This window comes from Molothrus aeneus, chromosome 3 (assembly GCF_037042795.1).
Source record: "Molothrus aeneus isolate 106 chromosome 3, BPBGC_Maene_1.0, whole genome shotgun sequence".
NCBI lineage: Eukaryota > Metazoa > Chordata > Aves > Passeriformes > Icteridae > Molothrus > Molothrus aeneus.
This window is the reverse complement of record NC_089648.1, coordinates 112,328,146-112,352,401: the sequence shown is the minus strand read 5'-3', so window position 1 is coordinate 112,352,401 and position 24,256 is coordinate 112,328,146. Positions and strand designations below refer to the sequence as shown.

The window sequence follows — 24,256 nt, the reverse complement described above, 5'->3', positions numbered from 1 at the left end:
ACCCCTGGAGCCTTGGGGAGGATGGAGATGGGGGATCCTGGGGGAAAATATCCCAGATTTTCCCCAAAATTCCTTCCCAGGAGGAACAATTCCATCCCCGAAGCCTTGGGGAGGATGGAGATGGGGGATCCCAATGGGAAAATATCCCAGATTTCCCCCAAAATACCATTCCAGGAGGAACAGCTCTATCCCCAGAGCTTTGGAGAGAACGGAAATGGGGATCCCAAGGGAAAATATCCCAGATTATCCCCGACAAAACCACTCAGAGGGAAATAATTCCATCCCTGGAGCCTTGGAGAGGATGGAGATGGGGGATCCCAGGGGAAAATATCCCAGATTTTCCCCAAACACCTTCCTGAGGGGAACAATGCCATCCCCAGACCCTTGGCGTGGACGGACACAGAAATCCTGTGGGATCAGCCAGCCTCCCGCGGATGATTCCCGCTAAATCCCGAGGACTCCCAGCTCTGCCCCGCCGCGAATTTGGGTTAAGACGGCCCCAAATCCCAGGGTTTGGAGCAGCCTACGTGACTCCCGGCTGCTTTTCCGGGCGGCTGATGTGGAAAAGCTCCGGCTAAGCCCCTCTTAGCCTGATTTCCGCGGCCGTCGGGTCCCTCTGCGCTTCCCGGGGAATTCCCGAGGATCCAGAGCGTGGAGAGGCTGCCCACAGCGGGAGGTGCCCCCCCAGTCCCCGCCGGATTCCGAGGCTCTCCCGCTCTCCCAAGTTTCACATTTTCAAGGAGTGGTTTGGGTTTCTTTTGTGTGTGTGTGTGTGTGTGAAATTAAAATCCAAGAGGTTTTAAATTAAAATCCAAATCCAAGAGGTTTTAAATTAAAATCCATTCCGGAGCCAACCGTCACGGCCCCGCTCCAGCGTCGCTCCCGAGTCCAGAGCGGCTTCCTCCCGCTCCAGGAGGGGTCTGGGATGGGAGGGTGTGATGGGGGCTACACGGAGCTGCGTCTCTTGGCGAATCCCGGGAACGCCGCCAGGCTCTGGAGCCCGGTGGACACGGAGCTGATGGCGGAGCGCCGGGAGCGGCAGAAGCACCGGTGCTCCGGAGTCTCGGGGCAGCGGGCGGGCGAGGAGTGGCTGCGCTCCACGCCCGTGTCCGAGCTGGACAAATCCCTGGGAATGATCATGGGGATGGAATACTGCAGCTTCTCGCGGCTCTTGTACCACAGGCACGAGCACACCGACTGGAAGTGCAGCACCTCGGCGTAGACGTTCCTGAAGCCGCTCTCGGCCGGGGCCACCGCGGAGGCCTCGGGGACGGCGGCCACGGCTCCGGGGCGAGCGCCCCGGCTGAGCAGCGCCCGCTGCTCGGCGTCGCGGCGCTCGTCCTCGGCGTTCATGGTCATGAAGCGCAGCACCACCAGGTTGAGGAAGGCGCCGATGACCGTCAGCCCCGTGAGGATGTAGACGAAGCTGAAGGCCACGTACTGCGGCTGCGTCTGCAGCGCGTGGTCCTTCTGCAGCGCCACGTAGTCGCCGAAGCCGATGGTGGTCAGCGTGATGAAGCAGTAGTAGTAGGCCTGGAAGAAGCTCCAGTTCTCGTAGTGCGAGAAGGCGGCGGCGCCGATGCAGAGCGTGCTGACGCACGAGAAGAAGCCGATGGTCACCATGTTGGCCATGGACACCTCCGGCCGCCGCATGCCCAGGCGCCTCTTGAGGCGGCGCAGCAGCGAGCGCACCAGGGTGTTGATGCGCTCGCCCAGGCTCTGGAACATCACCAGGGTCAGCGGGATGCCCAGCAGCGCGTAGAGCATGCAGAAAACCTTCCCGCCGTCCGTGCTGGGCGCCGCGTGCCCGTAGCCTGCGGGGAGAGAGGGAGAGCCGGGCCGGATCAGCGCTCCCGGTGGGAATCGGGAGTGGGGAATGTCGGCGGGAAGGGCGGGAGGGCTGCGGGATCCCAAAGTGCTCGGGTGGGAGGGGAGCTTAGAGCTCATCCCGTCCCAAGCCTGACATCTCCCACGATCCCAGGGTGCTCCAAATCCACCCTTGGACACTGCCAGGGATCCAGGGATTCTCTGGGAATTCCAGCCCAGCCAGGAATCCCTTCCCAGGATCCCACCATCCCAAGCTACCCTTTCCCACTGGAAGCCATTCCCTGGCTCCTGCCCCTCCAGCCCTTGCCCCAATCCCAGCTCTCCTTTCCCTCTGGAAAAGGCTCCAAGGATTCCCTGGATCCTTCCCCGATCCAGCTGCACATTCCCAGCTGCTCTCCCAGCCTGGCATTGGATCCAGCCCCATCCCAACTCCTCTCCCAGAAAGAGTTTTAGGAATCAGGGGCTTCACCTGGAGTCTCAGGACTCCAGGAAGGGTCTCCCTTCCCTTTTTTCCTCCCTTTTCCATAAAAATCCCTCTGAATGGACTCTGAGTGTCCTTTATCGTGGTTTGGGTGGGGAGGGACCTCAAATCCCATCCTCTTCCAACCAACCCCAACTCCTTCCACCATCCCAGGTTGTAGTTCCAAGCTCCCTCCAACATTTCCTTGGACATTTCCAGGTATCCAGGGGCAGCCACAGCTTCTCTGGGAAAGCTGCGCCAGTGACAACATTTGGTTGGAGCCTTGGATGGGGGCACCTTCCCCATGCCTGGGTTTGGGAAAATTCCCAAAATTCCCATCCCAGACTCTCTGTAGATGGGGAAATCAGGGATTTTGGCGGTCACCAGGGCCGAGCGCTCCGTCTGTCCCCTGTCACCCCCTGTCCCCTGTCCCGGTGCCCCAGTTCCCGCCATCCGGGGGCTGCATCCGCATCCAGCCCGGGAACAGCTGCGCTCCCGTAATCCCGCGCCGCTCAGATGGGATTTATCCCGCCCTGTGGCCCTGGATCGGCTCTCCTGGATGGATCCCGGGATGCCGCGGGCAGGGCCAGCACGGGCCTTGGATGGGGGTGGCAGGAACCAGCTGCTCCCTTTTCCTGTCCATGTCCCTTTCCTCCTTTTCCTTTTTCCTTTTTCCTTTTCCTTTTCCTTTTCCTTTTCCTTTTCCTTTTCCTTTTCCTTTTCCTTTTCCTTTTCCTTTTCCTTTTCCTTTTCCTTTTCCTTTTCCTTTTCCTTTTCCTTTTCCTTTTCCTTTTCCCTTCCAATTGCTTTTCCATTCCTTTTCTTTCTTAGTTTCTCCTTCTTTCTCATTTTCCTTTTCCTCCTTTTCCTTTTCTAAAAAGTTTTTCCTCCTTCCCTTCTTTTTCTTACCTTCCCTCACCTTCCCTTTCCTACTTTCCCTTCTTCTCTTTCACATTTTCCTCTTTCTCCTTCTTTCCCTCCTTCTTCTTCCTTTCCCTTTTCCTCTCATTTTTTAAACTTTTCCTCCTTTTCCCTTTCCCTTTCCCAGGAAAACCAGGAGCGGACAGGAACAGGAAGGAGAGTCTGAATGTCTTCCCTTGGACTCGGAGCATTCCTGAGTCCCTTTTCCAAGGCCTATCCCAGCTGTGATCCCAGACCAGTCCCCAAACCTTTGGAATGCTGAGGGGAGCTCATCCCATCCCTAATCCTGGTCCTGTGTCCCTAATCCCGGTCCTGTGTCCCCTAATCCCAATCCTGAGTCCCCAATCCCGGTCCTGTGTCCTTAATCCCAGTCCTGAGTCCCCCTCACTGCCACCCTTGATGGGACATGGATGGATCTGGAAAAACGGGATCGTGGGATCTCCTACAAGGAGGAGCTGCTGTGGGATCCTGCCTGTGGGAGACAGGGATGGAGAGGGAATCGATAGGAAGGAATCCATGGGATGGAATCCATGGAGAGGGAATCGATAGGAAGGAATCCATGGGATGGAATCCATGGAGATGGAATTAATTGGAGGAATCGGTGGAGAGTGAATCCATGGAGAGGGAATCCATGGAGAGAGAATCCACGGAGAGGGAATCGATAGGAAGGAATCCATGGAGATGGAATCCATGGAGAAGTGAATCAATGGAGAGGGAATCCATGGAGAGGGAATCCATGGAGGGGGAATCCATGGGTTGGAATTGATGGAGAGGAAATCCATGGGATGGATTTGATGGAGAGGGAATCCATGGGATGGAATTGATGGAGAGGGAATCCATGGAGAGGGAATCAATAGGATGGAATTGATGGAGAGGGAATCCACAAAGGGGAATCCATGGGAGAGAACCAATAGGAGGGAATCCATGGAGAGGGAATCCATGGAGAGGGAGTCCATGGGAGGGAATTGATGGAGAGGGAATCCATGGAGAGGGAATCAATAGGATGGAATTGATGGAGAGGGAACCCACAAAGGGGGAATCCATGGAGAGGGAATCCATGGGAGGGAATTGATGGAGAGGGAATTGATGGAGAGGGAATCCACAAAGGGGGAATCCATGGAGAGGGAATCCATGGGAGGGAGTCCATGGGAGGGAATTGATGGAAAGGGACTCATGGGAGAGAGAGCAACACCTGAGAGTGGCACCTGAGATCAAGTCTGGAGAGCAACACCTGAGCATCACCAAAAAACATCACCAGGGCATCACAGAGCAGCACCTGGGAAACACCTGGGAAACACCTGGGAAACACCGGAGACCATCACCAGAAAACAGCACCTGAGCAGCGCCAGAAAACATCACCTGAGCAGCACCTGAGAGCATCACTGCAGCCTCGCTGAAGCCTCACCTGAGAAACACCTGGGGAGAATCACCTGGGAGCATCATCTGGACATTGCAGAAGAGCAACACCTGAAACCATCCCCTGAGCATCACCTGAGAGAACCACCTGGCAGCATCACCACCTGAGCATTCTCTGAGCATCGCTGGAGTATCCCCTGGCAGCACCACCTAAGAGTATCACCTGAGCATTGCCTGAAAGCATCACCTGAGCATTCTCTGAGCATCGCTGGAGTATCCCCTGGCAGCACCACCTAAGAGTATCACCTGAGCATTGCCTGAAAGCATCACCTGAGCATTCTCTGAGCATCGCTGGAGTATCCCCTGGCAGCACCACCTAAGAGTATCACCTGAGCATTGCCTGAAAGCATCACCTGGCAGCATCAGCTGAGCATCACTGGAGCATCACCTGAGAGAACCACCTGGCAGCATCACCTGAGCATTGCCTGAAAGCATCACCTGAGCATTCTCTGAGCATCACTGGAGTAGCACCTGGCAGCATCACCTGAGAAACAGCTGAGCATCACTGCAGCATCACTGGAGCATCACTGGAGCATTACCTGAGAGCATCCCCTGATCCATCCCTGCTTTGTGTGCCCCCTCCCTGTTCCCTGTGTCCCTTCCTGCCCCTTGTGTCCCTCTGTCCCTGTTCCTCATGCCCCTTCCCTGTTCCCTGTGTCCCTACCCTGTTCCTCATGTCCCATCCAGTTCCCTGTGTCCCTCTCTCCCTGTTCCTCACGTCCTTCTCATTCCTCATGTCCCTTCCCTATTCCTCATGTCATTCCCTGCTCCTTGTGACCCTTTCCAGTTCATTGTGTCCCTTCCCTGTGTCCCCTCCCTGTTCCCTGTGTCACTTCCCCTGTTCCTCATATCCCATCATGTTCCCTGTGTCCCTCTCTCCCTGTTCCTCATGTCCCTTCCCTATTCCTTGTGCCAATCCCTGTTCCTCGTGACACTTCCCTGCGTCCCTTCCCTGTTCCTTTTGTTCCTTCCCCATTCCTTCTGTCCCTTCCCTGTCCCTCGTGTCCCTCTCTCCCTGCCCCTCATGTCCCTTTCTCCCAATTCCTTCTGTCCCTTCCCTGTTCCTCGTGTCCCTCTCTCCTTGTTCTTCATGTCCCTCTCTCCCTGTCCCTCGTGTCCCTCTCTCCCAGCCCCTCGTGTCCCTCTCTCCTTGTTCTTCATGTCCCTCTCTCCCGGCCCCTCGTGTCCCTCTCTCCCCGTTCCTCGTGTCCCTCTCTCCCTGTCCCTCATGTCCCTTTCTCCCAATTCCTTCTGTCCCTTCCCTGTTCCTTGTGTCCCTCTCTCCCTGCTCCTCGTGTCCCTCTCTCCCAGCCCCTCGTGTCCCTCTCTCCCAGCTCCTCGTGTCCCTCTCTCCCTGTCCCTTGTGTCCCTCTCTCCCTGTTCCTCGTGTCCCTTTCTCCCAATTCCTTCTGTCCCTTCCCTGTGTCCCTCTCTCCCTGCTCCTCTTGTCCCACCCCTGTGTCCCTCTCTCCCAGCCCCTCATTCTCCCTCCAGTCCCACATCCCGAGCCCTCATCCTGCCCTTCCCCATCCCCTCCCCAGCAATTCCCCAATCCCCCGTTCCGGCTGTTTGGGTTGGATTTTGGGACGGAGCCTCCCGCAGTGCCCACGGGTGCCTTTCCAAAAGCCTCCCTGAGCATCCTCCTGCCCTTTCCTGCCCCCTCCAGCCTCTCCATCCCTCCCCGGCCTCCCGCAGCTATTTTTAGCGCCCTTTCCCGAGGGAAGGGAGTTTATGAGCTCTCCAAGCGTCGGTCAATCCCCCGATCCCCCCCCGTTCCCGGTTTTAGCAGGAGCTGCCTGAGCTCCGGCACGTCTGAGGGTGGGGGGAAGGTCGGGAATGGCAGGAGAGGGAAAACCCCGGGAAAACGGCCCAAGGGGCGACCCCCAAATCCCTCCGGGACCCGCGGGCGGCGAGGAATTGTGTTGGAGAGGAAGGCACATCCCAGCCGGGAAATCCGCCGGGAATAACCCCTGGAATTCCGGCTCGTTCCCCACCTCCTGCCCCCTGGCCCTTCCCAGCTCCCAGGGGTGTCCCTGGAGCCGAGCGGGGCCGGGACGAGCCGGGATCCCGCTCCGGGCAGGGCCGGGAGCAGGGATCGTGTCCCCAGGGAGGGAGGATGACACGTCCCGCAGGAACGCGGCCGATCCTGGCCTTTTTAGGGCCGGAGGAGCGGGGCTGGATCCGGCCCCGGAGCAGGTGCAGGGCTGGCCCCGGGCCTGGAGCGGATCCCGGCTGTCGGGGCGATGGATGGCCGGGATTAGCGGGACAGCTGCGGGAACGGGCTGGGAACGGGCAGGGAAGGATCTGCGGGAATGGGGATGGGGACTCCGGGAGGGGCAGGGGATGGGGCAGGGAATGGGGCAGGGGGTTTTGGGAATGGGGCAGGGGGTTTAGGGAACCTGGACAGGGAAATCAGGGAAGCAGGGGATGGGATTCAGGGAGATTCAGGGAATGGGGAAGGGGGATGCAGGGAATGGGGCAGGGGATGCAGGGAATGGGAAAGGGGGATTTAGGGAATGGGGCAGAGGATGCAGGGAATGGGGCAGGGGGTGCAGAGAATGGGGCAGAGGATGCAGGGAATGGGGTAGGGGGTTTAGGGAACCTGGACAGGAAAATCAGGGAAGCAGGGGATGGAATTCAGGGAGCAGGGACAGGGAGATTTAGGGAATGGGGCAGGGGATGCAGGGAATGGGAAAGGGGGATTTAGGGAATGGGGCAGGGATGCAGAGAATGGGGAAGGGCATGGAAGGAGCCTCCTCGTGGCAGCCCTCCCCATATCCCACTGCTCCCAGTAAGGATCAGCATCTGCTCCCAGTAGGGATCATTGTCCCATTGCTCCCAGCGAGGATCCCGTTGTTCCCAGTAAGGATCCCGCTGTTCCCAGCAAGGACCCCACTGTTCCCAGTGAGGATCCCACTGTTCCCAGTAGGGATCATTATCCCACTGTTCCCAGTAAGGATCCCGCTGTTCCCAGTAAAAATCCCACTGCTCCCAGTAAGGATACTGCTGTTCCCAGTAAGGATCCTGAAGGATCCTGCTATTCCCAGTAAGGATCCCACTGTCCCCAGTAAGAATCTCATGGTTCCCAGCAAGGATCCCACTGTTCCTAGCAAGGATATGGCTGTTCCCAGTAAGGATCCCGCTGTTCCCAGTATGATCCCACTGTTCCCAGCAAGGATCCTGCTGTTCCCAGTATGATCCCACTGTTCCCAGCAAGGATCCCGCAGCTCCCAGTATGTTCCCACTGTTCCCAGTAGGGATCATTGTCCCATTGCTCCCAGTATAATCTCACTGTTCCCAGTAGGGATCCCATTGTTCTCAGTAAGGATCCCGCTCTTCCCTGTATGATCCCGCTGCTCCCAGTAAGGATCCCATTTTTCCCAGTAAGGATCCCACTGTCCCCAGTATGATCCCGCTGTTCCCAGCAAGGATCCCACTGTTCCCAGTAAGGATTCTGCTGCTCCCAGTAAGGATTCTGCTGTTCCCAGTAAGGATCCCACTGTTCCCAGTATGATCCCACTGCTCCCAGCAAGGATCCCGCTGTTCCCAGCAAGGATCCCGCTGTTCCCAGTAGGGATCATTGTCCCATTGCTCCCAGTATAATCTCACTGTTCCCAGTAGGGATCCCATTGTTCCCAGTAAGGATCCCGCTGTTCCCAGTAAAAATCCCACTGTTCCCAGTAAGGATCCTGCTGTTCCCAGTAAGGATCCCCCTGTCCCCAGTATGATCACGCTGTTCCCAGCAAGGATCCCACTGTTCCCAGCAAGGATCCCACTGTTCCCAGTAAGGATCCCGCTGCTCCCAGTAAGGATCCCACTGTTTCTAGCAAGGATACGGCTGTTCCCAGTAAGGATCCCGCTGTTCCCAGTAAGGATCCCACTGTTCCCAGTATGATCCCACTGTTCCCAGTAAGGATCCCGCTGCTCCCAGTAAGGATCCCGCAGTTCCCAGTGCTGGGGCCACCCCAGCTGTCCCCAGGCCGGGGGAGGGGACGCAGCTGTCCCCAGAGACCCCCGCGTGCCCGGGAAGAGCAAACGCGCCTGGAGATGGCGGCTGGGAATGGCAGCAGGTGCTGGGGACAGCGGAATTCCAGCCTGTCCTGGAAAACACGGAGCTGGCACCGAGGGACACGGCCAGGGGACACGGGCAGGGGACACGGGCAGGGGGACACGGGCAGGGGGACACGGGCAGGCGACACGGGCAGGGAGACATGGACAGGGGACATGGCCAGGGGGACATGGCCAGGGGACACGGTTAGGGGGACACGGGCAGGGGGACATGGACAGGGGACACGGACAGGGGGACACAAGCAGGGGACACAGGCAGGGGACACAGGCAGGGGGACATGGGCAGGGGGACACGGACAGGGGGACACGGGCAGGGGGACATGGGCAGGGGGACATGGTCAGAGGACATGGACGGGGGACACGGGCAGGGGACACAGGCAAGGGACATGGAGAGGGGGACACGGGCAGGGGGACATGAACAGGGGACACGGACAGGGGGACATGGGCAGGGGGACATGGGCAGGGGACACGGGCAGGGGGACACGGGCAGGGGGACATGAACAGAGGACACGGGCAGGGGGACATGGGCAGGGGACATGGGCAGGGGACACAGGCAGGGGACACGGGCAGGGGACATGGAGAGGGGGACATGAACAGGGGACACGGACAGGGGACATGGGCAGGGGGACACAGGCAGGGGACATGGCCAGGGGGACACGGGCAGGGGGACATGGCCAGGGGGACGCGGTTAGGGGACATGGACAGGGGACACGGGCAGGGGACATGGACAGGGGGACATGGGCAGGGGGACACAAACAGGGGGACACGGACAGGGGACTCCTGGGTCCTGAAGGGCCACCAAAATCCCCAGGTGGGCCTGAGGGACACAGGAAGGGATGTGGGGACACCAAAATCCCTGGATGGGGCTGGGGGCAGCAGGAAGGGGACATGGGGACACCTCCTGCAGCCAGAGCAGTGGGATGGGATCTGGGATGGGCTGAACTGGGAATGGAGAGCTGGGACTCCCAAAATCCCGACTGCCCGTGTTCCAGCTGTTCCTTGGATCCATCCCTGCATCCATCCATCCCTGCATCCATCCATCCATCCATCCATCCATCCATGGAGACATGGTTCCATGGATCCTTCCATCCATCCATCCATCCATCCATCCATCCATCCATCCATCCATCCATCCATCCATCCATCCATCCCTCCATCCCCATCCCCAAATCCCCTCTCCCATCTCCCCCCTTCTCCCACATTCCCCCCCAGAAAATCGGGATCCCATTCCATGGTGGGGGTGCTGGAACATTCCAGGATCCCCCCCAATGTGATCCCAAGGATCAGGGACCCCCAGGACCCCCCATTCCCAGTGGGATTTGGGTGGGGGGGCGGGGTTGGATGTGGGGCCGGACCCTGATCTCCCCCCTTTATTCCCACATCCCCCCACATTCCCGCACCATTCCCAAAGGGACTCGGCTCCTCAGCGTGATCCCACCCCCCTGCCTCCCCCGGGATTTTTTGGGGTGTGGGGGGTGCCTGATTCCCCCTCCCCCAGCGCCTGCCGCGGCCGGGGGGGTCGGGATGGAGTCATGGAAAATCCCGGCGCCGGCCAAGCTCCCTGTTTGCGCCAAAACTGGCAATTTTTCCTTGGATTCTGGGACCCCGCCAGGCCCCTTCCCGCCCCCCCCCGCCCGTGCCGGCCCTCGCCTGGCCCGGGAAAAGGGGGGGGCCCGCAGCGGGAAGGGGGGGCCCGAATAAAAACCCCTCAGGGATTTTGGGGTGGATTTTGGGGTGGATTTAGGGGTGGATTTGGGGTGGATTTGGGGGTGGATTTGGGGTGGATTTTGGAGTGGAGTTTGGGGTGGATTTTGGGATGGATTTAGGGATGGATTTTGGGATGGATTTTGGGGTGGATTTAGGGGTGGATTTTGGGAAGGATTTAGGGGTGGATTTAGGGGTGGATTTTGGGAAGGATTTGGGGATGGATTTAGGGATGGATTTGGGGTGGCTTTAGGGATGGATTTTGGGATGGATTTTGGGGTGGACTTAGGGGTGGATTTTGGGTGGATTTTGGGGTGGATTTGTGTCCCAAAATGGTCGGGGATGGGTGTCCAGGCCCTTCCCAGGAAAATGGGGATGAGGATGTGGGGTGGGGATTTTGGGATGGGGATGGAGATTATGGGATTTTGGGATGGGAATGTGGAGTGGGGATATGGGATGGGGATGGGGATATGGAGTGGGGATTTGGGATGAGGATGAGGGATGGGGATTATGGGATGGGGATGTGGAGTGGGAATGTGGGATGGGAATGGGGATGTGGGATGGGGGTATGGGTGGGGACTGGGATGGAGATTATGGGATGGGGATGTAGCATGGGGATATGGAATGGGGATTGGGATGGATTTTATGGGATGGGAATGGGGGTGTGGGATGAGGGATGGACATTATAGGATGAGGATGTGGGGTGGGAATGTCGGATGGGGTTGGGATGTGGGATGGGGATGCAGGAGGAGGATATGGGATGGGAATGCAGGGTGGGAATGGGGACAGGGATATGGGGTGGGAATGCAGGATGGGAATGGGGACAGGGATATGGGATGGGAATGCAGGGTGGGAATGGGGACAGGGATATGGGGTGGGAATGCAGGGTGGGAATGGGGACAGGGATATGGGGTGGGAATGCAGGGTGGGAATGGGGACAGGGATATGGGATGGGAATGCAGGATGGGAATGGGGACAGGGATATGGGATGGGAATGCAGGGTGGAAATGGGGACAGGGATATGGGGTGGGAATGCAGGGTGGGAATATGGACAGGGATATGGGGTGGGAATGCAGGGTGGGAATGGGGATGCAGGACAGGAAGGAGGAATGGATCCAGTCCCTTTCCCTGGGAGCTGCTGATTCCATCCATCCATCCCAGAAATCCCATTCCAGGCTCTCGGATCCACCCTGAGCCCGAGCCACCAGCCCTGGTGCTTGGGAAAAAACAGGAAAAACTCCCAAACTTCCGGAAATCTGGGGTGACTTTCCCTGGTGCTGATCCCCCTGGCCCACGGTTCTCGTTCCTCGCTCCTGGTCGGGACTTGCTGGGATTTTGGGAGGAATGAGCTGGGAAAGGCCAGGGGCGGGAATTAATGGGAATTAATTAATGGTGTTGCTCCTGGATGGAAAAAAGACAGGAATTTATGGCCTGGGCAGGAGAGGGGGATGGGGAGGGAGGATCCAGAGGGGCCCCAATCCTGATCCTGAGCCCAATCCTGATCCCAATCCTGATCCTGAGCCCAATCCTGATCCCAATCCTGATCCTGAGCCCAATCCTGACCCCAATCCCAACTCTGATCCTGATCTCAATCCTGACCCCAACCATGATCTTGATCTGGATCTCAGACCCAATCCCAATCCCAATTCCAATCCCAATCCCGATCCCAATCCCGATCCCAATCCCTGACCTGGATCCCATGGAAACAACCCCAAGGCCTCCCCACCTCGGGTTTTGCCGGAGCCTCCTTGGGAAGAGATTCCCAGGAAAAGGCGCCAGATCCAACCCGGGCTGGGATTGTGCCCCTAAATCCCCATCCCAGTGGGAAGCGGCTCCGATCCCAATGGGAAATCTCCTCATCCTTATCCAGCCCCTTCCTGCTCATTCCCAGCAGGAAAACCCCTGGATGCAGAGGAGTCAGGAGGAACATCCAGGAATCCCAGAGTGGAACAGGGGAGGGAAGCGATCCCGATTTTCCAACAATTCCCACAATTTTCCAGCAATTTCCAACAATTCCAACAATAGATGGGATGCTCCAACAGCCCCTGGGATGGCCGGGATCACTTTCCTGGGAAAATTCCAGGAATTCCAGGAATATTCTCCTTTTCCTGCTGTTAATTCCAAAGCCTGTGGATGGTTCGGGAGGTGCCAGCATGAATTTCCATGGAAATGGTTTTTTTTGTGGAATGGGAGCAGGAATGTCCCAAGGGGTTGGGAGGAATTCCAACCCTGGAATTGAGGCAGGAATTCCCTGGATTTCCCCTTTCCCTGCTGATCCCAAGGAGCAATTTCCATGGAAATGGTTTTTTTTTTCCTGTGGAATGGGAGCAGGAATGTCCCGAGGGGACAGAGAGAGCTCCTTATCCCAGCAATTCCCAACAATTCCCAGAGATTTCCCCCCACAGAGGACAGAGGGGACAGAAGGGACAGAGGTGACACGGGGGTCAGGAGGACAGAGGGACAGAGGGGACAGGGGGGACAGAGGGGACAAGGAGGGACAAATGGGGACTGAGGGGACAGAGGGGACAGAGGGGACAGAGGGGACAGAGGGGATTGAGGGGACAAGGGGGGACAGGGACACAGGAGGGACAGGGGGGACAGAGGGGACAGAAGAGACAGAGGGGATTGAGAGGACAGGGTGGGACAGGGAGACAAGAAGGACAGAGGGGACAGAGGGGACAGGGGGGATTGAGGGGACAGAGGGGACAGAGAGGACAAGGGTGGGACAGGGACACAGGGGGGGTAGAGGGGACAGAGGGGACAGGGGGATTGAGGGGACAGAGGGGACAGAGAGGACAAGGGTGGGACAGGGACACAGGGGGGATAGAGGGGACAGAGGGGACAGGGGGATTGAGGGGACAGAGTGGGACGGGAGGGACAGAGGGGACATGGGGATTGAGGGGACAGAGAGGTCAGGCGGTGACAGGAGGGACAGAGGGGATAGGGGGGACAGAGGGGACAAGGAGGGACAGGGAGACAAGAAGGACAGAGGGGACAGAGGGGACAGAGGGGACAAGGGGGATTGAGGGGACAAGGGGGGGACAGGGACACAGGAGGGACAGGGGGGACAGGGGGGACAGAGGGGACAGGGGGGACAGGGGGGACAGAGGGGATGGAGAGGAAAAGGGGGGGACAGGGACACAGGAGGGACAGGGGGGACAGAGGGGACAGAAGGACAGGGGGGACAGGGGGGACAGGGGGGACAGAGGGGACGGAGAGGAAAAGGGGGGGACAGGGACACAGGAGGGACAGGGGGGACAGAGGGGACAGGGGATTGAGGGGACAGAGGGGTCAGGGGGTGACAGGAGGGGACAGAAGGGAAGGGGAGGGGGCTCTGAGGGGACGGGGGGGGGGACGGTGAGTGACAGGAGGGGGCAGAGGGGACAGAAGGAGGACAAGGGGGGGGGGTGACAAACGGGGACAGAAAGGGACAGGGGGAGACCACAGGGGACAGCAGCAGGTGACAAACGGGGACAGAGGGGCCCGGCCTCCCGCCGGGCGCTGTTCCCGTGGCAGGGGCCGGGGCGGGCGGCGGCGGGGACAGATGGTGACACCGCGGGGACATTCGCCACCTGCTCCCGCTGCGCGCGGCCGCGGGGGAGGCGGGGCGGGGACCGGCCCTTGGGGAGCGGGGATTTTGGGATCGGGATTTTGGGATCGGGGTTTTGGGATCGGGGTTTTTGGGATCGGGGTTTTTGGGAGCGGGGTTTTGGGATCGGGGTTTTTGGGATCGGGGTTTTTGGGAGCGGGATTTTGGGAGCGGGGTTTTTGGGATCGGGGTTTTTGGGAGCGGGGTTTTTGGGATCGGGATTTTGGGAGCGGGGTTTTTGGGAGCGGGGCTTTTTGGGATCGGGGTTTTGGGATCGGGGTTTTGGGAGCGGGGTTTTTGGGAGCGGGGTTTTTGGGATTAGCACTTTTGGGAATGGGGTTTTTGAGATCAGGGGTTTTTGGGATTGGCTTTTTTAGGATCTGTTTTTTTGGGATTGGGATTTTTGGGATCGGGGTTTTTGGGATCAGGGTTTTTGGGACTGTGATTTTTGGGATTGGTACTTTTAGGATCGGGGTTTTTGGGATCGGGGTTTTTGGGATTGGGGTTTTTTGGGACTGTGATTTTTGGCATTGGCACTTTTAGGATCGGGACTTTGGGATCGGGGTTTTTGGGATTGGGGCTTTTGGGATCGGGTTTTTTAGGATCTGTTTTTTTGGGATTGGGATTTTTGGGATCGGGATTTTAGGGATCGGGGTTTTTGGGACTGTGACTTTTGGGATTGGCACTTTTAGGATCAGGACTTTGGGATTGGGGTTTTTGGGATTGGGACTTTTGGGATCGGGGTTTTTAGGATCTGTTTTTTTGGGATTGGGATTTTTGGGATCAGGGTTTTTGGGATCAGGTTTTTTGGGACTGTGACTTTTGGGATTGGCACTTTTAGGATCGGGGTTTTTGGGATCGGGGTTTTTGGGATTGGGACTTTTGGGATCGGGACTTTGGGATCGGGGTTTTTGGGATTGGCACTTTTGGGACTGTGACTTTTGGGATCGGGGTTTTGGGATCGGGGTTTTTGGGATTGGCACTTTTGGGATCCGTGTTTTTGGGAGGCATCCAGAACCAGAGCAGCCCGCCCTGGCTCGGGACAGCGTCAGGGGTGACAAGGGACACTGCCGGTGACACTGCCACCACCCCGGGGACATCCCAGCCCCTGGAATCGCGGGATGGGGACAGAGGGGACATCCCAGCCTCTGGAATCGCGGGATGGGGACAGAGGGGACACCCCAGCCCCGGGAATTTCTCGGGAGCCGCGGGAAAGCTTTGGAGGAGCGGCGGGAGCTGCTCCTCTCCCGGCTTTTTTTCATGGAAAAAAGGAAAAACCCCCAAACCCCAAATGGATTCAAAGTTTTCCCAGCGGGATCTATAATCCCGGATTTTCCTCCCCCTATCCCACCAGGATCTGTAATCCCAGATTTTCCCCCACCGGGATCTCCCCCACCTCAGGAGCTGCTTCCCAATCCCAGTCTGGCTTTTCCCTGTCCCACCAAGAGCTGGCTGGTGAATTCCTGGGAAAATCCCTTTTTTTTCCTGCCCTGGAAAATCCAATTCCATGGGAATAAAGGGATTTTCTCCCCCTTTTCCCTGGATTTGGAGGGGTCTCTTCTCATTCCAGCCCCATCCCAGTGTTGCTGCCATATGCAGCCACCCAAATCATGGATTTTGTGGGATTGTGGGATTCTGGGATCTTCCCGCACATCCGGGTGTCCCAGCCCCTTCCCCACATCCCTGGAAATTCCGGGAAAATCAGGCTGGATACAGCAAAAGCCATTTGGGGCCATTCCCTCTGCAATTCCAACATTTGGGATATTGGGAATCCTCGTCCCAATCCCAAAGCAGCTCCCATGTGGAGCCCAACTCCAGGATTTAAGGTTTGGAGCATTGGGAGTGGCTGGAATTTTTGGGATGCAACCTTTGGGTTGGGATCAGCCCCGCTCCAGCATTCCCAGCTCCTGGCAGTGGGATTGGGAATTCCGGGATCGGGAATCCCGGGAGAGGCAGAGCGGGATCCCAGTCCATCCTTGGGATGGATCCCAGTGGATCCGTGCCCCTCTCCGGCATTTCGGGATTCCTGGGATGGGCTGGATCCCACTGGATCCTGCTGGATCCCACTGGAGATTTCCAATTCCTCCCATCCTGTCCAACACCGGAGGATCGGCCGCAATTCCAGAGCTTTTCCAGCTGCTCCTGGCAGCCGGGAGAGGCCCGAGCCGGGATAACGGGAATGGTAAACACTGGGACAATGGGATAATGGGATTGAAAAAGACTGGGATAATGGGAATGGCAAACACTGGGATAATGGGAATGTCAAACACCAGGAAAATGGGAATAGTAAACACCGGAATAATGGGATAATGGGAATGGCAAACAGTGGGATAATGGGATAATGGGAATAGCAAACAGAGGGAAAATGGGCATGGCAAACACTGGGATAACAGGAATGGCAAACACTGGAAAAATGGGAATGGCAAACGCTGGGATAATGGGGTAATGGGATAATGGGAATGGTAAACACCGGGATAACAGGAATGGCAAACACCGGGCAAACGGGATAACGGGAGTGGCAAACACTGGGATAATGGGATAATGGGAATGGCAAACACCAGGAAAATGGGATAATGGGAATGGCAAACACTGGGATAATGGGATAATGGGAATGGCAAACGTTGGGATAATGGGATAATGGGAATGGCAAATGCGGGGATAATGGGATAACAGGAATGGCAAACACCGGCATAGTGGGATAATGGGAATGGCAAACACCGGGATAATGGGATAATGGGAATGACAAACAGCAGTATAATGGGGTTGAAAACACCAGGATAACAGGAACAATAAACACCTGGATAAAGGGAATACTAAACACTGGGATAACGGGAATAGTGAATACCAGGATAATGGGATACTGGGAATGGCAACACCGGGATAACAGCTCTGGGAATAACAAATACTGGGATAAAAGCCCCGGGAATAACGAATGCCCTGACACTGGGATAATGAGAATAAATAAACATTGGGAAAACAGCCCTGGGAATAATGAACGCCCTGAGGGTGGGAATGGCAAACACCGGGATAAAAGCCCTGGGAATAACAAACACCAGGATAAAAGCCCTGGGAATGACAAACACCCTGACACTGGGATAATGGAAATAACAAACACTGGGAAAACAGTCCCTGGAATAATGAACGCCCTGAGGGTGGGAGTGTAAAACACAGCGATAAAAGCCCCGGGAATAACAAACACCAGGATAAAAACCCCGGGAATAAAAAACAGCCTGACCCGGGGAATAATAAACATTGGGAAAACAGCTCCAGGAATAATGAACACCCTGAGGGAATAACAAACACCGGGATAACAGCCCTGGAATAACAGCCTGATAAAAGTCCCAGGAATAAGGAACACACAGGGAATGGGAATAACCACTCTGGGAATGACAAACAGCAGGATAACAGCTCTGGGAATAATGAACGCCCTGAAGGTGGGAATGACAAACACCGGGAGAAAAGCCCTGGGAATAATGAACACCCTGACACCGACACCGGGATAATGGGAATGACAAACACCGGGATAAAAGCCCTGGAATAACAGCCTGACACCGGGATAACAGCCCCAGGAATAAGGAACACCCAGAAAGTGGGAACAACAGCTCCGGGAATTACAAACATCGGGATGACAGCCCCGGGAATAATATTGGGATAAAAGCCCTGGAAATAACAAACAGCCTGAGACCAGGATAATGGGAATGACAAACACTGGGAAAACAGCCCCGGGAATAACGAACGCCCTGAGGGCGGGAATGACAAACACCGGGATAAAAGCCCTGGAATAACAGCCTGACACTGGGATAAAAGCCCCAGGAATAAGGAACACCCAGAAAGTGGGAATAAGAGCTCTGGGAATTACAAACACTGGGATAACGGCTCCGGGAATAACAACACCGGGATAACAACCCCAGGAATAACAAACAGCTTGAGACCGGGATAATGGGAATAACAAACACTGGGAAAACAGCCCCGGGAATAATGAACGCCCTGAGGGTGGGAGTGTAAAACACAGCGATAAAAGCCCCGGGAATAACAAACACCAGGATAAAAACCCCGGGAATAAAAAACAGCCTGACCCGGGGAATAATAAACATTGGGAAAACAGTTCCGGGAATAATGAACACCCTGAGGGAATAACAAACACCGGGATAACAGCCCTGGAATAACAGCCTGATAAAAGTCCCAGGAATAAGGAACACACAGGGAATGGGAATAACCACTCTGGGAATGACAAACAGCAGGATAACAGCTCTGGGAATAATGAACGCCCTGAAGGTGGGAATGACAAACACCGGGAGAAAAGCCCTGGGAATAATGAACACCCTGACACCGACACCGGGATAATGGGAATGACAAACACCGGGATAAAAGCCCTGGAATAACAGCCTGACACCGGGATAACAGCCCCAGGAATAAGGAACACCCAGAAAGTGGGAACAACAGCTCCGGGAATTACAAACATCGGGATGACAGCCCCGGGAATAATATTGGGATAAAAGCCCTGGAAATAACAAACAGCCTGAGACCAGGATAATGGGAATGACAAACACTGGGAAAACAGCCCCGGGAATAACGAACGCCCTGAGGGCGGGAATGACAAACACCGGGATAAAAGCCCTGGAATAACAGCCTGACACTGGGATAAAAGCCCCAGGAATAAGGAACACCCAGAAAGTGGGAATAAGAGCTCTGGGAATTACAAACACTGGGATAACGGCTCCGGGAATAACAACACCGGGATAACAACCCCAGGAATAACAAACAGCTTGAGACCGGGATAATGGGAATAACAAACACTGGGAAAACAGCCCCGGGAATAATGAACGCCCTGAGGGTGGGAGTGTAAAACACAGCGATAAAAGCCCCGGGAATAACAAACACCAGGATAAAAACCCCGGGAATAAAAAACAGCCTGACCCGGGGAATAATAAACATTGGGAAAACAGTTCCGGGAATAATGAACACCCTGAGGGAATAACAAACACCGGGATAACAGCCCTGGAATAACGAACGCCCTGAGGGTGGGAATGACAAACAGGGGGAGAAAAGCCCTGGAATAACAGCCTGACACTGGGATAAAAGCCCCAGGAATAAGGAACACCCAGAAAGTGGGAATAACAACTCTGGGAATAAAAAAAACCCTGGGATGGAAGCCCTGGGAATAACAAACACTGGGATAACAGCTCTGGGAATGACAAACACCGGGATAACAGCCCTGGGAATAATGAACACCCTGACACTGACACCGGGATAATGGGAATAATAAACTTGGGTGGAAAAAAAACGGGAATAACAAACACCGGGATAACAGCGCTGGGAGTGACAAACAGCCTGACACCGGGATAATGGGAATAATGAACATTGGGAACACAGCCCCGGGAATAATGAACGCCCTGAGAGTGGGAATAAGAGCTCTGGGAATAAAAAAAACCCCTGGGATGGAAGCCCTGGGAATAACCAACACTGGAATAACGACTCTGGGAATGACAAACACCGGGATAAAAACTCCGGGAAGAACGAGCACCCCGAGCCCAGCGTTTCAGCTCCGGGAATTCTTTTGCTTCCACACACCGGGATTTAGGGCCTGTGAAACCTCCCCGCGTCCACACCCCAAATCTGGGAACCCACGAGCACCCCAATACCCGGATCTGAGCCCCAGGAACAAACAGGCACCCCAATATCCCTGTCCCAATCCTGGGAATGCACCCAGGGACACCCCAAAATCCCTGTGACAGCCCTGGGCACCCAGGGACACCCCAAAATCCCTGTGACAGCTCTGGGCACCCAAAGACACCCCAAAATCCCTGTGACAGCCCTGGGGAACCAGAGACACCCCAAAATCCCTGTGACAGCCCTGGGGAATCAGGGACGCCCCAAAATCCCTGTGATAGCTCTGAGGAACCAGGGACACCCCAAAATCTGTGACAGCTCTGGGGAACCTGAGACACCCCAAAATCCCTGTGACAGCTCTGGGGACCCAGGGACACCCCAAAATCTGTGACAGCCCTGGGGAACCAGGGACACCCCAAAATCCCTGTGACAGCCCTGGGGACCCAGGGACACCCCAAAATCCCTGTGACAGCTCTGGGGAACCAGGGACACCCCAAAATCCCTGTGACAGCTCTGGGGACCCAGGGACACCCCAAAATCTGTCCCTAAGCTGGTGCCCCCATCCCATTATCCCATCGCATCCCTCCCCTCTCCCCATGGGACCCGTGGAAATGGCGGCCAGGGCCCTGTGTCACTGCTGTCCCTGCCATGTCCCCTCGCTGTCCCCACCCCTCAGGCCCTCCCTAGGGCTGAGTCTGGGGGACAGTTGGGGAGCAGGGGACATTGGGTGACCCCAGCCACCCCTGGAGGGGACCCAAAGGCCAGAGGGGTGACAATGAGGGTGACAGGGGGTGACAATGGAGGTGACAGGGGGGTGACAATGGGGGTGACAGAGGGATAGGTGCCAAAGGGGGCACCCTCAGTGACACTCCCAGGGTGGGGACAGGGCTGGGGACATCCTTGAGAGTGGGGGACAGCAGTGGGGGACAGACAGACAGAGTGGGGGACCCGCTGGGAGAGCCTGGCAGGATGGGGACACGTCCCTGTCCCTATGGGGCTGGGGACACTACAGGGACACGTCCCTGTCCCCATGGGGCTGGGGACACTACGGGGACACGTCCCTGTCCCTATGGGGCTGGGGACACTACAGGGACACGTCCCTGTCCCCATGGGGCTGGGGACACTACGGGGACACGTCCCTGTCCCCATGGGGCTGGGGACCCTACAGGGACACGTCCCTGTCCCTATGGGGCTGGGGACCCTACGGGGACACGTCCCTGTCCCTATGGGGCTGGGGACCCTACGGGGACACGTCCCTGTCCCCATGGGGCTGGGGACACTACAGGGACACATCCTTGTCCCTATGGGGCTGGGGACACTGCGGGGACACGTCCCTGTCCCCATGGGGCTGGGGACACTACAGGGACACCTCCCTGTCCCCATGGGGCTGGGGACACTGCGGGGACACATCCCTGTCCCTATGGGGCTGGGGACCCTACAGGGACACCTCCCTGTCCCCATGGGGCTGGGGACACTATGGGGACACGTCCCTGTCCCTATGGGGCTGGGGACCCTACAGGGACACCTCCCTGTCCCCATGGGGTTGGGGACACTACAGGGACACGTCCCTGTCCCCATGGGGCTGGGGACACTGCGGGGACACGTCCCTGTCCCCATGGGGCTGGGGACACTGCGGGGACATGTCCCTGTCCCCATGGGGCTGGGGTCCCACAGGGGGGTCCGGCCCAGCAGAGCCACCTTGGGGGGGGTGACAGCACCTTGGGGACACATCCCAGGGTCGGGAGGGTCCCGGCCGGGAGCGTTCCCCGGTCCCGGGGGTCCCGCGGGGGTTTCCCGGTGGGAGAAGGGTGGGGCGGAGCCTCGGCACTGCGGGATCGGGGATTTGGGGGGGGCTTGGGCGGGGAATCGCCCCAAAAACATCGGGATGGGAAACGGGACCAGGGCAGGGGAATCGCCCCAAAAACATCGGGATGGGAAACGGGACCAGGGCAGGGGAATCGCCCCAAAAACATCGGGATGGGAAACGGGAATCAGGGCAGGGGGGTGGCCCCAAAAACATCGGGATGGGAAACGGGAATCAGGGCAGGGGGGTGGCCCCAAAAACATCGGGATGGGAAACGGGAATCAGGGCAGGGGGGTGGCCCCAAAAACATCGGGATGGGAAAAAGGGGGATTGCCCCGATCCCAAAGGATGGGAGAGATGGGAATCCAGGCAGGGGGATCGCCCCGATCCCAAGGGATGGGAAACAGGGGGTTCTGGGCAGGGGGATCACCCCGAAAACCCCGGGATGGGAGAGAAAGGGGTCCGGGGTTTTTTTCTCGGTTCTGGGGGAGCTGGAGAGGGATTGCCCCAATCCCACCGGGATGGGAGACGGGAATCCGGGCAGGGGGATGGCCCCAAAAACATCGTGATGGGAAACGGGAATCAGGGAAGGGGGATGGCCCCGATCCCAGGGGATGGGAGATAGGGGGGACCGGGCAGAGGGATCACCCCAAAACACCGGGATAGGAGACGGGAATCCGAGCAGGGGGATCGCCCTCGATTCCAAGGGATGGGAGACAGGGGGGACCGGGCAGGGGGATCGCCCCCAAAACACCGGGATGGGAAACGGGGGGGACCGGGATCGCCCCGAAAACACCGGGATGGGAAACAGGGGGATGGCCCCGGTTCCACCGGAATAGGAGAGAGGGGAGACCGGGCAGGTTTTTCCCGGAGCCGGAGAGGGATCGCCCGGATCCCACCGGGACGGGAGAGAGGAGGGGACCGGACAGGGGGATGGCCCCCAAAACACCGGGGTGGGAGACAGGGGGGTCCTGGCAGGTTTTTCCCGGTTCTAGAGGAGCCGGGGAGGGATTGCCCCGATGTCAGGGAATGGGAGAGAGGGGTCCGGGCACAGGGATCACCCCGATCCCAAGGGGTGGGAGAGAGGAGAGTTCGGGCAGGTTTTTCCCGGTGCTGGAGGAACCGAGTGGAGGGATCGCACCGATCCCAAGGGATGGGAGAGAGGGGGCACCGGGCAGAGGGATCGCCCCGAAAACACCAGGATGGGAAACACTGGGGTCCGGTCAGGGGGATCGCCCCGAAAACACCGGGATGGGAAACAGGGGGGTCCGGGCAGAGGGATCGCCCCCAAAACACCCGGAGGGGAAACAGGGGGGTCCGGGCAGGGGGATCGCCCCCAAAACACCGTGATGGGGAAGAGGGGGGTCCGGGCAGGGGGATCGCCCCCGAAACACCGGGATGGGAGAGAGGGGGCACCGGGCAGGGGGATCGCCCCCAAAACACCCGGAGGGGAAACAGGGGGAGCCGGGCAGAGGGATCGCCCCCAAAACACCGGGATGGGGAAGAGGGGGGTCCTGGCAGAGGGATCGCACCGATCCCAAGGGATGGGACCAAGAGCACCGGGGGGGTTTTCCCGGTGCCGGAGGAACCGAGCAGAGGGATCGCCCCGGTCCCACCGGGATGGGGAAGAGGGGGGTCCTGGCAGGGGGATCGCCCCGAAAACACCGGGATAGGAGGGAGGGGGTCCTGGCAGGGGGATCGCCCCGAAAACACCGGGAGGGGAAACAGGGGGGTCCAGGCAGAGGGATCGCACCGATCCCAAGGGATGGGAAACAGGGGGAGCCTGGCAGGGGGACCGCACCGATCCCAAGGGATGGGACAGAGGGGGGGTCCGGGCAGGTTTTTCCCGGTGCCGGAGGAACCGAGCAGAGGGATCGCCGCGGTCCCAGCGGGACGGGCGGCGGCAGCGGTGGCGGGGGGGTCTCCGGGCGGCGAAAGCCCCGAGCTCCCGATTTCCTCCCGCTCCCTCGGGGACAGGCGGGGCTTTCCCGGTGCTTCCCGCGTGGATCCCACCGGGAAAAAACCCGAACCGGGATCTGCCGGGCGGGGCGGGGGCAGCCGGTACCTATGGTGGTGATGACGGTGATGGCGAAGTAGAAGGAGCCGGCGAATTTCCACTGGACGCCGGCGTTGTGCGGCTTGAGCTTGAGCACGACCCGCTCGAGCTCGCCGTAGCTCTCGGCGCTCAGGTTGTACTTTCTCTTGAGCTCGTCGCTCTTGGCCTCCAGCCGCCGCCTCTCCGCCGTCTCCGCCTCGGACTCGAGCGCGTCGAAGACGGCGGCGCCCACCAGCAGGTAGGTGAAGGTGCAGACGATCAGCGCCAGCGTCCGCACGTTCTGCCGCTTCATGGTGCGCCGGCGGCGGCTGCGGGGCGCGGCGGGGCCGGCTGGGGCATGGCGGCAGCGCCCGGGCACGGCGGGCGGGCGGGCGGGCGGGCGGCCGGGGGAGGCGGCCCAGGCGCGGCTGCGGCGGCCGCGGCGGCGGCGGGGCCGGCGGAGGAGCGGGAGGAGGGAGAGGGAGGGAGAGGGAGGAGGAGGAGGAGGAGGAGGAGGAGGAGGAGGAGGGGGAGGAGGAGGAGGGAGGGAGGGGGCGGAGCTGTCCTTCAGCACCGGCGCCCCCGGGGACCCCCCGAGTGTCGCACGGGGCCGGGTGACCCCCGGTGACCTCCCCGGTGCCGGGAGCCGAGTCCGCGCCTGGAACAGGTCCCAAAGCCCAGATCCCAATTGCCAGCTCTGGGAATGGATCCCAAAGCTCAGGTCCCAAATCCCAACCCTGGGAAGATCTCCCAAAACCCCGAATCCCAACTCTGGGAACAGCTCCCAAACCCCAAACCCCAAATCCCAAACCTGGGAACAGG

At 58.4% G+C, this 24,256-nt stretch overlaps 1 protein-coding gene across 1 annotated transcript in view; it reads right to left on the bottom strand.

The window, feature by feature from the left end:
• The window catches only part of KCNK3 (potassium two pore domain channel subfamily K member 3), a 24,528-nt gene extending 781 nt beyond the window's left edge, over positions 1-23,747 (bottom strand). Inside the window, exons 1-2 of the mRNA XM_066547656.1 lie at positions 23,465-23,747; positions 1-1,814 (exon numbers count right to left, since the gene is read on the bottom strand). The exon at positions 1-1,814 is cut by the window's left edge and continues 781 nt beyond it. Of these exons, the coding sequence (XP_066403753.1) occupies positions 946-1,814; positions 23,465-23,747 (1,152 nt within the window). The 3' untranslated portion in view covers positions 1-945. The remainder of the gene's footprint in view (positions 1,815-23,464) is intronic.
• Positions 23,748-24,256: the final 509 nt, after the last annotated feature.